This window comes from Lipophrys pholis, assembly GCF_963383615.2.
Source record: "Lipophrys pholis genome assembly, chromosome: 21".
Lineage (NCBI taxonomy): Eukaryota > Metazoa > Chordata > Actinopteri > Blenniiformes > Blenniidae > Lipophrys > Lipophrys pholis.
This window is the reverse complement of record NC_137649.1, coordinates 7,581,801-7,598,179: the sequence shown is the minus strand read 5'-3', so window position 1 is coordinate 7,598,179 and position 16,379 is coordinate 7,581,801. Positions and strand designations below refer to the sequence as shown.

General features: G+C 43.0%; 1 protein-coding gene across 4 annotated transcripts in view; it reads left to right on the top strand.

The window, feature by feature from the left end:
* The window catches only part of sgk1 (serum/glucocorticoid regulated kinase 1), a gene marked incomplete at its 5' end in the record, with an annotated part of 31,917 nt that extends 18,623 nt beyond the window's left edge, over nucleotides 1-13,294 (top strand). The window contains 10 exons of one of the 4 annotated variants that reach the window (XM_080490377.1): nucleotides 673-736; nucleotides 8,905-8,980; nucleotides 9,178-9,253; nucleotides 9,412-9,600; nucleotides 9,708-9,839; nucleotides 10,648-10,884; nucleotides 10,975-11,070; nucleotides 11,275-11,430; nucleotides 11,519-11,608; nucleotides 11,789-13,294. In XM_080490377.1, the coding sequence (XP_080346503.1) occupies nucleotides 673-736; nucleotides 8,905-8,980; nucleotides 9,178-9,253; nucleotides 9,412-9,600; nucleotides 9,708-9,839; nucleotides 10,648-10,884; nucleotides 10,975-11,070; nucleotides 11,275-11,430; nucleotides 11,519-11,608; nucleotides 11,789-11,956 (1,284 nt within the window). In that variant the 3' untranslated portion in view covers nucleotides 11,957-13,294. Of the gene's footprint in view, nucleotides 1-672; nucleotides 737-4,152; nucleotides 4,394-6,963; nucleotides 7,083-8,689; nucleotides 8,811-8,904; nucleotides 8,981-9,177; nucleotides 9,254-9,411; nucleotides 9,601-9,707; nucleotides 9,840-10,647; nucleotides 10,885-10,974; nucleotides 11,071-11,274; nucleotides 11,431-11,518; nucleotides 11,609-11,788 lie in introns of those variants that run through there. The other 3 variants (XM_080490375.1, XM_080490376.1, XM_080490374.1) reach the window with 3 other exon arrangements.
* Between the last annotated feature and the right edge of the window lie 3,085 nt (nucleotides 13,295-16,379).

The following is a 16,379-nucleotide window of genomic DNA, read 5'->3' as shown; positions in this document are numbered from 1 at the left end:
CCACAAATCAGTCGGTGTCAGAATTAGGGACGTTCAACAAGTCACACCTCATTCATACAGTCCTCATTGTCTGAAAAGAAATTATTTGAAAGAAAAATATCTGAACTATTAGAGCCGTTAATGCCTAGGCTCAGAGATTCTCCATCCATCCATTTTCTAGACAGCTTTTTCCAGTACAGGGTGCAGGGTCACCCTGCAAGGAAAGGTCTCCTACTGGACTCAAACCATGGATTTTCTTCCCGTGAGGACAGAGAGCTAACCACTACACCAACGTGTAACGGTCTTCCTAAGTCAATCACTATGTGAAAAATAAACTTGTTCTTTCATATGTTTATCAAGGAAATGGTCCAAACGGGTTTTGTGGGGTTTCATATAACAATAAATTGTTGCATAACAGTTTGGATCTGATATCTGGTCTTTGTAATGTGAATTTAAATTGAATGAGCTGCCTGTCTGCATGGTAGCTGTATAGTGTCAACATATAACGTCACTGTATATAACGTGTATCATAATCATAATCAATGTTTAATAAGTCTACAGACCATGATTACTGTCATCTATGTAATAAAACACCTCAGGCATTCATTCTAAACTAGTTCCACACTTTTAGATCCTATATTCTACCATATTGTGATTGTTTTTACACTAAGTGTTGCCATATTTCCCCCTCAGGCGATGGACCTGTACTACCACAATGAGTCAGACCCAGACAGCTCCTGTTGCCCTGGCGACAACTGTAAGTAACCAGCAGCTGAAGCCTGTTGTTTTGTATTCTTCCACTTCCTCCCGCCTTCTTCTTTTCCATCTGCTTTTATGCTGCGACTCCGTCATCCCGCTCTGGCAGCCCCAAGTTATTTTTCATTATTGTCTGCAGTTTAGTTCATTTTAAAATATCCTTTTTTTTTAAAAACGTGTTTTAGTCTTGTTTTTTTGTTGCATGTCTGTTCAAACCATGAATTCGTAACGCCACCTCAGCTCACTGGTTGGTCCTCTGATCCAACCTCTAAACCGCTAAACCCCCAAGGGTAATGACAGTTGTCCAAAGAAACCCACAATTGCTATTTATTTTGTGGAGACTGGAAAACAGTAGTTAAACACGCGACTCTTGGGACCGATCATGACACACAAAACACAGCAATATTTTTTTGTTTGTTTGCAGCTTTACTTTAGCAGATGAGGGAATGATTGTGTACCTGTTCCCTTCAACTGGTGTGTGACTTGGAGAAAATCCAGCTTGGGTCATTGCCAATACGACAGTGTGTGACAATTGTAGTTCATTTACCCATTGTGCCTCATATTTGTGCCGAAGACTACTTAAATCCAAAGTACACCGTCTGGACGTGTGTGTGTGTGTCACGTTTTGACCAGAAGCTGATTTGTCCTGTTTGTTATTGCTGCAATTGTGTTGTGCCAAGACATCTGCCCTTAAGTGTGTGTGGGTGTGTGTGTGTGTGTGTGTGGCATTATTATCTCTTCAAAGACTTCAGATTGTTTTCAACTGGGAATGATAATTAGCAGGTGAGAATGAATCAACATTTCACACTTCCAAGTCACGATACTTTGTTTTGCTGTAGTTTTTCTGACGTGTCAGCAGTAACGACAAGCTGCTTGAAACAATAAAGTGTACAGAATGTTCTTAAATTATCAAAAGACAAAGCACACCTGCCCCCGTTAGTCCTAACATCACTTTGAAATCTAACAGTTTTCCCTTTTCAAAGCATTCCTCATTCATTATCTCAAAGATTTATTTGTAGACGTTGATTCAAATTGAGAATATCCTGAGTTGAAGTTCAGGCTCCGGGGGCTATTCTGTTCGGCATGTTTCTCGCTCACATGATTTATTCCTGGGTCCTCCTACAGTCCCTCAAATATGCATTTGAAGTCCAGTCGTGACTCTGACATTGTCCGCAGGTGTGAATATGAGTGTCTGTGACTGTCTGTCTGTGTTTGCTGGGTGATGGACGAGTGACCCTTCCAGGTGGAGGAAAAGAGTCGGATGGACAGAATACATGCTGCGGTTTGTTTATCTTCTTTACATCTGACACCGATGCATTGCAAATATGGAAGGTTATTTTGTTTCCTGTATGCAAAACTGAATTCTAAAGCTGTGGCTAATAAGCAAGTCTTATTTCTATTTAATATTTATGACAGCAATGTCGTGACTTATAAGCATGCTTTATGTTTTCTATTGAAATTCAGACTGAGCGAGCCATAAAAGTTGTGTGAAGTATAATGACGCATCAAATTGGGAAAACTGTTTAAGTGCCTCTTTGTGGCTCGGCACACCGCTGGAGTTTTGTGTGCTGCTGAAGTGTGAACACTTTTTCTCAGATCTGCAGGTTCCCAGTGCCTGGATGTTTAAGAAACTGGCAGTAGTCTGCCCGTTAATAGGAGTTTTCTGTGCGTGGAGAGAACTCCAAGCAATTAGCCGAGCTGATGACAGGCCCTTCCCGCGGCCTCTGCCGTCACGCTGCGACACCCCGTCGGTACACGTTCAGCAATTAGTGGCTTCGGGAGCACTTCTGAGTTGAAGAGTGTCGCATGTGAGTCATCTGCAGAGACGCGGAGTTGTTTGTGACACGAGAGGCAGCGGAAAGCAACGACGAGCACTTGAAGGACTGAGTGATAATAATTACAGGGAGCAGAGTTTTGACCGGCTAATTTCACAGATTAAAAATTATTCTGTCCTTCTTGGAAAATAAAAAGTACAGCGTTGTGTTATGTCATTTGTATTTGCCAAAGAAACCCTCATTAAAAGAATTAGTTTGCTCGTCAATCAGCAGCAGTGCAGTGAATCGCTGTTTCCACCCTGAATTATGGACTGTTGTTGATCGGACGCCAACAGGCTTTTAGGTCATATGATTACTTAGCCTGGGCTTCTGTGTGTTTATTTCTCAGACTTCACTCTTTTATTACCAATAGTGCAACATAATAATGAGAGGTCCTTTCAATAGCTGTTGACTTTTTACCCAAACTGTATGTGACTCATCGCCGTCCTGTGTTATCCTGCCCTCCGCGGCCCAATAGGACAAACAAGCACACATCTACACACGGACATGAACCAACACGCACACATCCACCTGTGCAAACAGATTCACGCTCATACTTCCAACAAGGTTGTCAATTGCTTTGACAATGTTGGAAAAGTCCTGGCCGTTGGAACAAAACAATCATTTGCTGCAATGCTATGCGAGAGACTGTTAAAGTTTCAGGCCTCCATCCAAATCACAAAGCTCCATTGTAACCTGCACTGTAAATAATTATCTTTTCATTATGAAGTAACACAAGTTATGCACGTGACGCTCATAATGATCTAATTGACCAAAATAACATGTTTTTCACCATTATATGATTTCCAACCAGCTGATGTTGACGAGCGTGGACTGAATCACACAGCGATGTGTCACGATGATACACTGTAGATATGTCGACACTGTTGAGACATCCTAAATAAGACAAACAACGAAAACGCTTTTCCATGTAAGTTGTTGATAAAGTAACTCCACTAAACTTTTTTACATTTGACATTCACAATTTCCCAATGAGACATATCGCCTCACTAAGACTCTGATGAACATCGAACTTTGCAATTGACAGTTTAACGCAACGCTGCAGCAACAAGCCACAGCAGCAGTCACAGGATTATTTGAAAGAAGAAGATTAAGTGATACGTAGGCTAACGTCGAGCTGTCCAATTGGCCCACAACCCATCGTAGGCTTTGACAAAATGAAGCCTTGTCGTCTGAATAGTAAAGGCCTTTATATAACAGTGTCGTTCGGTTCACCAGCGGAGCCCATTCACATTCACCGCCAGATCATCGGTAGCCACAAACCTCATCTTCCTCAAGAAAAAGACCGGACATTACGGCACACATGGAATGAGCTTGAAAACAGGAGAGCAGATTTTCAAGATAAAGTCCACCTGCTGGCAGAGGTGTGATTATGATCACATGCTGGTCTGTTGTGTTTGTGGCGACACTGTAGATGTTTGCATTTGTTCACACTGCAACTTTAAAACCAAGTCACCCCCCTATCCCGTCCTTCCACAAAATGGCCCACAGAGAGCGTGTGTGTGAGTCAGTGCTTTCTTTGGCATCAATGATAGTGCCACCAGCGGGTTACATAACATACTAGTGCCCGGCACACACATTTAGTGAGGCAACAAAACACAAAGCTGGAGCATTGTGGAGCCTCCTCTTTTCCAGGGCCTCGAGCATGTAAACCGGGCCAGATAGGAAAAACACTGAGAGGACCTTTTGTTAGCATCACTCCCTCTTCCCTATTTTTTTTCCTCTCATCTGATCTTCTCTCACCACCGAGCTCTCGTTTCATTCAACTCTTGGCGATGGCCAGCAGATGCTGACTCAAGAACGGAGCTCGGACCTGAGCGGAGGTAATGTGGAGTCTTCTTCACCATCTTTACTGCAGCTTACCTGACATTTCACTTACTTCCTAGTGGGGCAACATGAAGTCATTTCTTTGAAAGACTGTGACTTTTCAAGGTTACCACCATTCCTCTGCCAGTTGATGCATGTCTTGAGTTCTTACTGTTCTGTTTCGAGGGAGGATTATGTGGTGCGAGCTTTCACTATCCAGAATGTGATGCTTTCAAATTCTGAAACGAGACGTACGTTTGTATCCCTCATGGGGTGGCTATATACTGTGATGTCAGCTCAAGACATTATGGATTAAATACCTGCTGAGCGGTGTCATGAAAACACTGCAACCCGTGTCATCTCAAGGAGAAATGAACACACGGCACCACGTTCCAGGTGGTGCATTGAGGAAGGGGCGTGTTGGAGGGAACCATGAGGGAATTGAGGAGATAACTGATGTGTCCTTTCTCATACTCTCTGTAAGTAGGGGTTTGTGTGTGTGTGTGTGTGTGTGTGTGTGTGTGTGTGTGTGTGTGTGTGTGTGTGTGTGTGTGTGTGTGTGTGTGTGTGTGTGCGCGGTCTATATGTTTTTCTGCATGACTCTTTTGCCCTCCAGCTTGTGTGTGTGTGTGTGTGTGTGTGTGTGTGTGTGTGTGTGTGTGTGTGTGTGTGTGTGTGTGTGTGTGTGTGTGTGTGTGTGTGTGTGTGTGTGTGTGTGTGTGTGTGTGTGTGTGTGTGTGTGTGTGTGTGTGTAAATGTGCTTAGTTTTGCCCTCTGGCTCAGTGTGTGTGTGCATCAGGTGGCTTCCATAGGACAGATTAATAATAGATTTGACCTGAGTTCGGGGAGAACCGAGAGTATAAAGTTGAGGCTATATTTAAGATACTGCAGAGTCAAAGCGTAGTCCTGCTTTCTCTTGAAATATATTTGCACTTCTTGTAGCTGAGTGACGGAAACATTCAATTCTTGCACTCATGTCCCTCGCTCACCTCTGATATTTATGCTCAGGAGGTTGCAGATTCAGTTCCCTGGATAGCGAGGACGCATTGGAGGAGGAATGTGAAAAAGCGGAGTCACGGTTCCCATTGGCAAACTCAAATCAAACACTCTGATCAAACTGTGGATGAACTGTGTAGCTGATTTACAACCATATGACTGCCAATGCGTGACAAAGACATTCTAAAAACAGAGTCCATTGCTCTGAGAATAAACAAAGAAGGAAAAGCAGGTTGATTCAGTTCAGACGTAAACGTTTTCAAGCTGAATTTGTAACCAGAAATTAAATAATTGCAACAAAAACAGCAGATTTGAACGACAAAACTTTGTTACGTAACAGGATTGTTGGTTCACATCCTACTGACAACTCTCGCTTGTACAGTTGTGTAGTTCATTGTATAAGAGATTGATTTTAAGTAATCTATACTGTCATTCTACACGATTCTCCTGATTTATCTCATTTTCCTTGCAGTAAATCATACCCATATCTGAATCTTTATTCTAACTGTAAATCAACAAAATAGTATTCAGAGAAAATACCTGGGTGCATAGAAGTGCTTAATGGAATAAGTGACAATTTTAATACACTGAGCAACATTAAGTAGATTTTTTGAGCATGTCACAAAGAGTAGTTGAAAGTATATGTCAAGAAAATGTCAATTTTCACGAAAACCAAACAATTACAATGGGAAATTACTACAATCTCAGAATAAGGCCAATTTGAATGAAACCTTCTGATGCAAAATACAGTAAAATGTCCAAAAAAATAAAAAATAGGCCACTTTAAGGCTCCGTGTCTCTACAGACTCCCAGGCACGTACGTCCATATTCCTTTCCATAGCTTTATTGGAAAATTGGAAAGATTGTATAACTCAGATCAAACGAAAACACAGTGTTTAATGATGGCATCTATGCATTAGGTGATTTTTCTGTCCCTGGACGCACCTGTGAATCGCTGTTTACACTGCAAAAGCTATGTGGTCAGATGGTTTGAGTGAAAGCGCTTTGGTGCCTGTTCACATTTGTCTTTAGTGCTCAGCACTTGTGATCGGATCACTTAAAACACATGTTAACGCCAGGTGTAAACGGTTCTTTGGGAGTAATGGTAGTTTGTTTGCTTTAATGGCAGCATCACCGATTCATCAGCTCGGGTCTCAGTGTTGTGTACTCTTAAGAAATCTGTTTGAAAAAAAGAAATCTATGTTTTCTTTGAAATATGTCGAATGTGCCAGAATGGAGCCTTTGGTCGGGCTGGTTTTGGCCCTGGGGCCTTATGTTTGACACCCCTGGTCTGACAGTGAAAAGAGCCAGTGGATGTGTGCGATGGCGGCAGATGCCCCTCTGTGTTGACTCCTAAAGAAAGCAGCATTCATTCCATGTTGAAGCGCAATAGAAGTTTTGGTTCACAGCAATAACAGTGGCTGGACTGTGAAAGATGAGCTGACGAAGTGCACTTGAACGCAGCATGTAAGCCCCGCCCCCAGGAAGCCTCGCGCAGCCGAGGCTGAAACGTAACACTGTGGAAGGAAACAGAGGCGGGGCGTCTCCGCCCTGCGAAGGAAGAACAAAAAAATCTGGAAGAATATCTTAAGGAGGAGGAATGTAATATAGTTTGATTACCTCGCTGCCAAGGAGCATTAAGACGTTTCTCCTTATTGTGACCGGCGATTTAAAGCTTCCCTATGAAAGACAAAACGACCGCTCTGACATGTAAGTAAGGCTGTTTATTCTCATGGAAACGCTCAATTAAGATAGAAGGGGGGAAAAAAACCATTTACTGCTCATACAAATCTGCAGGTTGCTCGTGGATTTTCCAAAAATGTGGATTTCCTATCTGAAAGGAGGACATTATAGGTCCTGGCCCAGTTTCTGTGTGATTTTGGCAGACATACTTGGGGGCGCTCCATTCACCCCTTAAACCCGTGACCTGGATTCATAATGGTGAGAAATAGATGTCTCAGTGGTTGGGCTGTATTAGTGACTAAACTGCCAGATAAACCTGTCTTTCGTAACCTGTTGATCTCCGGTAGCTTTGGAGGCAGTGTAAATCCTTCCGACCTAACAGGCTTGTTCTGGATTCTGCTGCTCTTCAATGAACTTGATTCATTGGAAATAGTAATAATACAGTTTTTTCTTTTTCCCCCCTATAAAAACACTTGACTCATGCTGCAATTTATAGACACTGTTTTGTGCTCTGCAATTGTTTTTCACATACTATATTTCACAGACTTTAAAGTATCATTTTCGGATTTACGGGTCCTTTATCCTCATTTTTACGCACGGCGATGTTTGTCCTTTCCAGAAGATCTTGGCCCCCCCTAAAAAAGATGATATCTTCTCACAAGGTCTCATTTGCACTGACGGGTTGTAGGTAAACTTGAACCAGGTGCCTTATGTAACCCTGCCTGCCTGAGCCCGTGTGCGTAACAACTCGTCCTGCGCTCCAAACGTTGCGTAAAAAGTGTGATTTCAACCCCACATTAGTCCATGTTCAAGATGCTTTAGCAGTTTATTTTCGACTTGGACCGCTTGTGGGTCTGATCTCTTGTCGCTTGAACTTGGTGCATTCAGGAGTTCCTCTCCCTGTACTTTTCCACTACCAGCGGCGTTTCTTGGCATCTGGCCTCCCTCGGCTCCGGCTCGCCCTCTTCTCTTTTGTGTATTCAGGGTTCCCTGCGTCACTCCCTGCCGTTTTAATTCAGGGGCAGCCAAAATGAAGAGGCTATCAAATTATTTGTTCAGGGCCCGGTTACAATCTTTGAGGGGAAAGAAACGGAGCCCGTGCGCGCACTGTGGCACAAATGATCACTGAGCTCAATGTTGCAGTTTCGGCTTCACATGGAGTCTTCTGCACATTCAAAAAAACCCGAAGCCAAAAGGTTGTCCATATGTTTCGAGAAACTTTCCATTGAATAAAAATGCAGCTCAGTGGACACAACGGTTCTTTGGTTGGAGATTGCATGACGCAGAACCTGCAGTGCGATGTTTCCATGTGTATTGCACAAACTTGTGCATATATTACAGACTGTGCTGTTGTTTGACTTGGGTTAAAAAAAAAAGAAAAAAAAAAGTGTTCCCAGTTTTTACTCCAGTTCTGACTGAGGCACGCTTGAGGTGAGGCTGTGACGCACGGAGGGCGCAACGACCTCTAATTGGCTGCGATCGGGATCAATCCTCCTCTCACGCTCTATTTGCCGTAACTCAATGTTTGCAGACGATCACGCCCCCCCGCCAGGAGGGTGTGAGAGTGCAGGGGCACCTCCTTCCTCCCCCTCGACCTCTTATAAAACAACAGCCAAAACTAAGTAGTTGTATTTGGGCTTTCGGCTGTGGATGAGAGCGGAGCAACAGCTGAACTCAGCATGACAATCAAAACAGAAACTGGGGCGCCTGTCCTCACGTACTCAAAGTCTCGAGGGATAGTGGCATTAGTAACCGGTATGGAGTATACGTGTGTTTTTAAACAGATTTGTGTTTTCTTTATTTCAGAATGTCTCATTTTTCCTCTTTTCTTTCATGTTTTGTTTTCCAGCTTTTATGAAACAAAGGAAGATGGGCCTGAACGACTTCATTCAGCGGCTTGCCACAAACTCCTACGCCTGCAAACAGTGAGTAGCATCTGACTAATGTTATTGTTCTGCAGTCACCAGAACATTGGGAAACACAACGAGAAACGTCAGACTTTATTATCATCTCTGGAATGAACTTTTTGTGACTCCCACATCAGCTGATTCACGTCACAGAAACTGGGGATGCATTCATGCTTTATTATCAGTCTGAACTCAGTTTTCTTTCTTTCTTTCAGTCCTGAAGTTCAGTCCATTCTGAACTTGAATCCCCCTCAGGACGCGGAGCTCATGAACACAAACCCTTCACCTCCTGTGAGTATAATTGATTTAACCAGCGTATTGTTTGCCTCTTCCTTTGTTTAGACATTCTGCTTTGCACACATGCAGCCTGAACATAAATTACTTTGCATGTCTTGCCTCGTGTATGTCTCTCACCACGACATTTTTGTTTCTTGCACCTTGTCCGACAGCCCAGTCCATCCCAGCAGATAAACCTCGGTCCGTCATCCAACCCATCAGCCAAGCCCAGTGACTTTCACTTCCTCAAGGTGATCGGCAAAGGCAGCTTTGGGAAGGTCCTGCTCGCACGCCATCGCACAGATGACCAGTTCTACGCGGTCAAAGTCTTACAGAAGAAGGCGATTCTGAAAAAGAAGGAGGTAAGTGTTCCTGGAGACATGCCTTCAGCCGAAGGCGACAGATAAATGTTCACTTTGCCACTCAAGGTTTGTCGGTGTCTCTGACCTCTGCTCTTCTCTTTAAAAAGGAGAAACACATCATGTCGGAGAGGAATGTGCTTCTAAAGAATGTCAAGCACCCGTTTCTGGTGGGCCTGCACTACTCCTTCCAAACGGCAGACAAACTGTATTTCATCCTGGACTACATCAATGGAGGAGAGGTGAGCTGCTGGCTGAACTGGATGAGAGAGACTCCGCAAACTCCTCCGCCTGCACACGGAGTAGAGCGAAGATGTTGAGCTATTTTAAGAAGGGCCGTTAGATGAAATGTGTTAATAGGGAAAAGTTTGAGGAATAAAAAGGCATTGGGAATTGATGCACCATAAAAGGAGCAAAGTTTTTAAAGGAGCTAAATTGTGTCGGAGCCAAAAACAAAGACGAAGCAGAGATGGAGACAGACGGAGGGGATATCCTGTCATGAGAAGCAGAATAGAAGCTCTCTCTCTGTCTTTCTTTTTTTCACCAAAGGAAATACCTGTCAGGAAATCATAGGGTGGGCTGATGGAGCAGGAGAAACTGTGGGCCAAAATTAGCGCAGCATTCAGACTCGCTGTGTGTCTAATCGAGCTAATTTCCGGTGATTGTTGGACGAGCAAAGACGGAGCTGATTAAATATGGACTCCCGTCAGGAAGCAGGGGGCATTCACTCTCCGTCTCTCTTTCTCTTTTCTTCCCTTCTTTTTGTACTCCATCCTGCTGCTGTCTCACTCCACCTTTGGCCCTTGTTTCATCCGTCTTTTCCCTTTCAAACCTTTCAGACTCTTGCCTTCCTGCCTCACCACATCCACCCTTCTGGTTTCCTTTCTGTCCCTCTGTCTGTCTTCTTGTTGCCTGGTTTGCTTTTACTCGTCTATCTCCGTTTATTAGACTCAGGATATACAGGACAGGCGGGTTCAGAACATAATTTCAATTTGTCACATCAAACTTATTAAAGTAACATTTCCTCTCTCTCCCTCTTTTCCTTTCCAGTTGTTCTACCACTTGCAGAGAGAGCGTTGCTTCCTTGAACCCAGAGCCCGGTTCTACTCTGCCGAGATTGCCAGCGCACTGGGATACCTCCATTCACTCAACATTGTCTACAGAGACCTGAAGCCAGAGAACATCCTGCTGGACTCGCAGGGACACATCATTCTCACCGATTTTGGTCTCTGCAAAGAAAACATTGAACCTAATGGGACCACGTCGACCTTCTGCGGTACGCCAGAGGTAAGGACGAAACCTGCAGTGACGCTGACCTGCCTCACGTTCTTCTTTATTCGGCGATGTGACTGACCACGGTCAACACTCTTTCTGCAGTATTTGGCTCCTGAGGTGCTACACAAGCAACCATATGACAGGACGGTGGACTGGTGGTGCTTAGGAGCTGTTCTTTATGAAATGCTGTATGGCCTGGTGAGTAGCAACTTTTGTTTTTTTTAAATCAGAGCACAATTGTACTTCCTTATCAAGAAAAGCTTTGTATTTCTCAATTCCATACTTCTGTTAAGCTCAGTGATTCACTAGACGTATTACACAACTAATTCCACCTTAGCCGTGTGTATGCATGGTTGCCAAGATGCTAATTGATTTTTTTTTTTCCTCTCCATCCCTCGCCAGCCTCCGTTCTACAGTCGCAACACGGCAGAGATGTACGACAACATCCTGAACAAGCCGCTGCAGCTGAAACCCAACATTTCCAACGCGGCCAGACATCTGCTGGAGGGTCTGCTGCAAAAAGACCGGACCAAGAGGCTGGGCTGCGCCGACGACTTTGTAAGTGTTCATTCATGTCGTCACGCCATTCATCCGCTGTGAAGTTTAAAACGTAGAATGGAATTAATGGTGACGTTTGCCTTTTCAGATTGAAATAAAGAACCACGTATTCTTCTCCCCGATCAACTGGGATGACCTTAACGCCAAGAAGATCACCCCTCCATTCAACCCCAACGTGGTAAATTACTTTTTTCGAATACTTTTATTTCGTGCTTCAAACAACAGAATGAAGGTTTCCAAATGATATAGTTGGATTTAAGAGCAGGGAACTCAATCACCACACATCCCAAACATTTCCACTTGATTCCAAACATCAGTAAATCTTAACTAACCGTCCCTTTCTCCTCCCTCGCTGCAGACGGGACCCAACGACCTGCGGCACTTTGATCCCGAGTTCACAGACGAGCCGGTACCCAGCTCCATCGGCTGTTCCCCGGACAGCGCCCTCGTCACGGCCAGCATCAAAGAGGCTGCCGAGGCCTTCGTGGGCTTCTCGTATGCCCCGTCCATGGATTCCTACCTATAGGATTTAACACGGACGCCCCCAAGAGACTCGACATGAAATGTGCCATGTCCCACGGACTTGCATCGTGAACCCCAACCCCCCCCCCCCCCCACGCGTCCTCTCCAAACGATGGATACTCTCCAACCAAATCCTGCACCAGTTCTGCACCTGCGACAACGCTAAACATGTGTACTTGCCATATCCTCTCCAAACTCTCGAATGCGTTTAAATGCAACCTGCTACAAGAGGACGTCCGCCATAATCAACTGACTGGTTGGGGTTGCAGTGCTTCGTCTTACTCTGATCACCTTACTCTACCTAGATTCCCTTCCAGCCTTCAATAGTCCATCCGTTACTTGATAGTGGAGATCTTTTGCACATAGCTCAGGCAGCTTAAAAGCCCCCCCCCCCCCCCCCCCTTGAACCCCCCCCTTTCTGAAAATAACAATAAGCACACACGTAATTCTCTGAAAGAGGAAGACTGGAAAGTCCTGCTCCGGCCCCGAGGGGGATTTCTGATTTCATTTCTGTAGCGAAACCTTTTCCCTGGTGGGATTCCTTCCACCGCCCGTCGGGACGTCGGGTCTGAACGAGCAGCACGGAGACGACATTCATTGTGGTGCTTTAGTTTCTTTCCATTTATTTGGGTCTTTGAAAAGGATGTCATACGAAAGCCGAATGTTACAGAGGGGGACGTTTTATTTCTCTCAACGGTGCCTTTATTTTCCTTTCTCTCCATTAGACCTCGCATCATATTTGGGTTTGTCCCATGTCGTCTGACTTTTTTTCTTCTATGTTTTTTTTATGTTTTTTATTTTGTTACGACACCAGAGAGAAACTGTGTAGCACTAAATTAGTACACTTGACATTTTAACATGCGAGATATACTCAGATGGTGTTTTACATCTTCATTTGCACATAAAACAAAATTGCTGATAGAGAGATGAAAGTAGAGAGCACTGCTGCTAGAGAGAGAGAGAGAGAGAGGTGTGTTGAGAAGTGTTTCTGCTGTTCCTGCTTGTCAGCTGCACCCCCCCCCCCCCCACCCCCCTCGAGCAGTCTTCCATTCTCCTCACCGTAACATCATGGCGGTCCGCAGACGTGCCCTCCGCAAATTGAAAACTGAACATTCCATTTTAATATTGCTGTACTGCAGTTTGACGGTATTTAAGTTTGTTTGTATATTTGAAGTCATGTGTACTAGTTTTAATGTATATTGAACAAAAAAACAAAACTAAAGGTATGCCTAAGTATGGATATGTAACTAGTCATGTTAAATGTTATGTAAATTGTAAAATTGTTTAAGATTTATGTGACCATGTTTGGTTTGCAATAAAAGTTTAACTTTATTACAACTTAAACTGTTTTTTTGGATGGTTTATTTGAGCGTGCAAAATGGAACTCTCCATGATTTAATGTGAATTATGCAGAAAGGTTTCCATGATCTCATCTCATTGTTGTCAATAAATGTTTACTACATTTAGCACGTCTAAGCGTTTGAACAGTTAAAGAGCAAACCTAAAAAGTGCAGAGAACAGACTTTAAAAAGTAAACTATTACCAGCTACCTGAACTGACTAATGTCCCAGATTATTGTACAATGCATGGACTTCACCCCCCCGTCGTGCGTCAGCGGCATTGCACAATGAGTATTACGAACAAGTGTGTCAAATCTTTTATTACAGCTCGATTGTAAAAAAAATTAATCCTGAAAAAGTAGGAGAGATCATGATAGAAAACAGATTTTTTTTAAGACACTCACTTTATTAGCTAATTGATGTTCAACTAATAAAAATCCTGAAAATCTTAAAACCCTGCTTACTTAACTCCAATGAGCTTGGTTTGAAACATTCTGCTGGAGTTCAATGCCCTGTCAGTTTGAGCAGGACGCTGGATCCCTGACGGATCATACTGAGGTAAGTTGTGGAGTTAGAAACCTCTAACTTAACGGGAGGAGGATAAAGGGAGAAAAGAATCCACTCACTGAGGTTTACAACGGAGGAGGACTCTGAGGACGGCGCCCTGGTGGGGACTGTAAAGATGTTTAAACTGTTGTCCTGCCAACAGTTTGACAATGTTGGTCGGAGACGTTACAAGAAAAGAAAACCAACACGGGTTTTATTAACACATTTAAACTGGAGTTGGGGGAAACCACCGATAAAGCTTTACGTTTTAAGGCAAACTTAAAAATCTCAATAGCTGTCCCTACGTCAATAATATCCTGATCTACACAAGGGACACTATTTTCATCACTATCCTTTACCTCTGATATCAGACCATATTCTGACTCTTCCTGCAAATCACAGCAGTTTACAGTGTGAGTTGGGTCTCTGCGCTCACAGCAGGAGTTCAACGAGGCCTGTGTAGTTCACAATTCCCATAGGTACTGTTTCTAATGACTGGGTGTCCCCCGCCTCCCTGTCTCCTTATGGAGGTGAAAGGACATTGCAACATTTGGCGACCTTTACATTAATACATTAATGGCACATTTTCTCAGGAGGTTTCACTCGTTAAAAACATTCCACGCACCTGCCTCCACAGAAATTGTAGAAATTTAAAAAAAACTAATCCACAGACTTCAAGAGACTTTTTCCACAAATTCTGGACCTTTAGTTCACCCTCCATTCAGAATTTAAGCCTGAGAAGATAATCAAGTGATAAATTTGGAGGACCGAGAAACCTCCAAGTCAATTCAAGCTACCAACATATTCAATTCAAAAATCTCCGCAGGCTCCAATACTCCTGTATCAAATGACTTTCTGTTTACCTCTCTATTCAACCAACTTCCTCAAAATGCAAATCAGATGAGGACACCCTGGTTCACCTCTTGTCTCAAACTCAACCAATTTTGGTCTGATATTTTCATTTTGTCTGTGACCAAATCACAAGTAATATAATACAATAAGGAATAATTTAACAGACTGGAAGAGTGAAACTGTGGCTTCTTTTGAGAAAAGTTACAGCACATGGAAACAGTCTAGTTCAATGTCCCTCCGAGCTGTGAGGCCTTCGACAAGATGTGAAAACTGTCAACAATTATGTAAAACGGCTTATTAGATGTAAATCTTTTCACTCGCTCTGTTGGTTCAATTTTAAATATTAAAATACTTGTTACTGTTGTCTTTCTTTGTTTTAAAAGATTTTTTAAAAGACTGTGTTTTTTTGTATGTCCCTGTATCTTTTAATTGTTATTCTATCTGTGTATCCAAAATCTATAAATAAAACGTTGAAAAAAGAATCCTTCAGACAGGTGTTTGTCTGTCTCTCTGTGTTTGTCCAGTGATGGATTGGCCCCAGGCCCCTGTAACCCTGCTTTAAATTGAGTTTTATAGAAATAGACAGGCGAAGTGTCCTGGGCTGGAGAGGTCTCACATCATCAGCTACAGCCACGCACTGCCACCTGCTGGGAAAACATTGAACTACATTGAATTCCTGGAAGATAGGAATTACGAGGACAAGTGCGAATGGACAAGACATTAGGATGTTTTGAAGATTTCCTCCTTTCACTGGAGAGGACAACCATTGTGATACTATCATGAAGCCCTGACAGTCCTGATGACGACACAGAGTGGTCACAGTGGTTTATTATCTTTCGCCATCTGATTAAATTCACCTTTTACCCGAGCCGCTCTTTTAAAACAAGACAAATAAAAGGACAAAGAGTGATCAAAAAGTATAAATAATTATCAGCATTTGGATCCAATCAAAACTAGTGAATCAACTTGCTAATAAGTTCCATCTGAACAACTCTGATATCTTAACAAAAGACATCACATGAATTTACTCAGTGACAAAAGAGAATAACATATAATAATAATAATACTATTATAATAATAATAGTTTTACCACTTTAGTGCAAACAATCCGATGTTATATTTTTATCTTGAAATATTCGAGAAGGTAACCCGTTGAGTGGTTAAGATACACAAATACATTTAATGGTCAGAATAAATAGACCCAAACACAACCAGATTCAATTGTATACCTGGAAAAAAAATAAAAATAGACAATTCCAATAACAGTATTAGGAAGTCCAAAAATGATTTAACCTATTTGAATTATTTAGTCCAGGTAGATGATCAAGGTTATAAACCTAACAGTGCTGCAGCAGCTGTCAGTGCAGGATGTGTCTTTAATTCCTTCATTGTGAATATTTTCAGGCACCTAAACTGTCCAAACAAGGACCCTGACAGAAAAGCAACATAACATCAATAATCAATGACAGGGAATTTGCAACACGTGCATTTCTGCAAAGCTCTGCCAGTCTATCCAGTCCTTGTGAAGTTGTTCTCTCTCCATTCCCTTAACGGGTCGGCGAGTGACACTTGTAGTCTTTGCCCCTTTCGTAGGTCTCAGATTTCCATCCTGTCCAAATAAAAGTCCTCAGTGTCTCATTAGATTCATACAGCATCTAATTGCTTTGTGGTGTTCATATGAATCCCTCA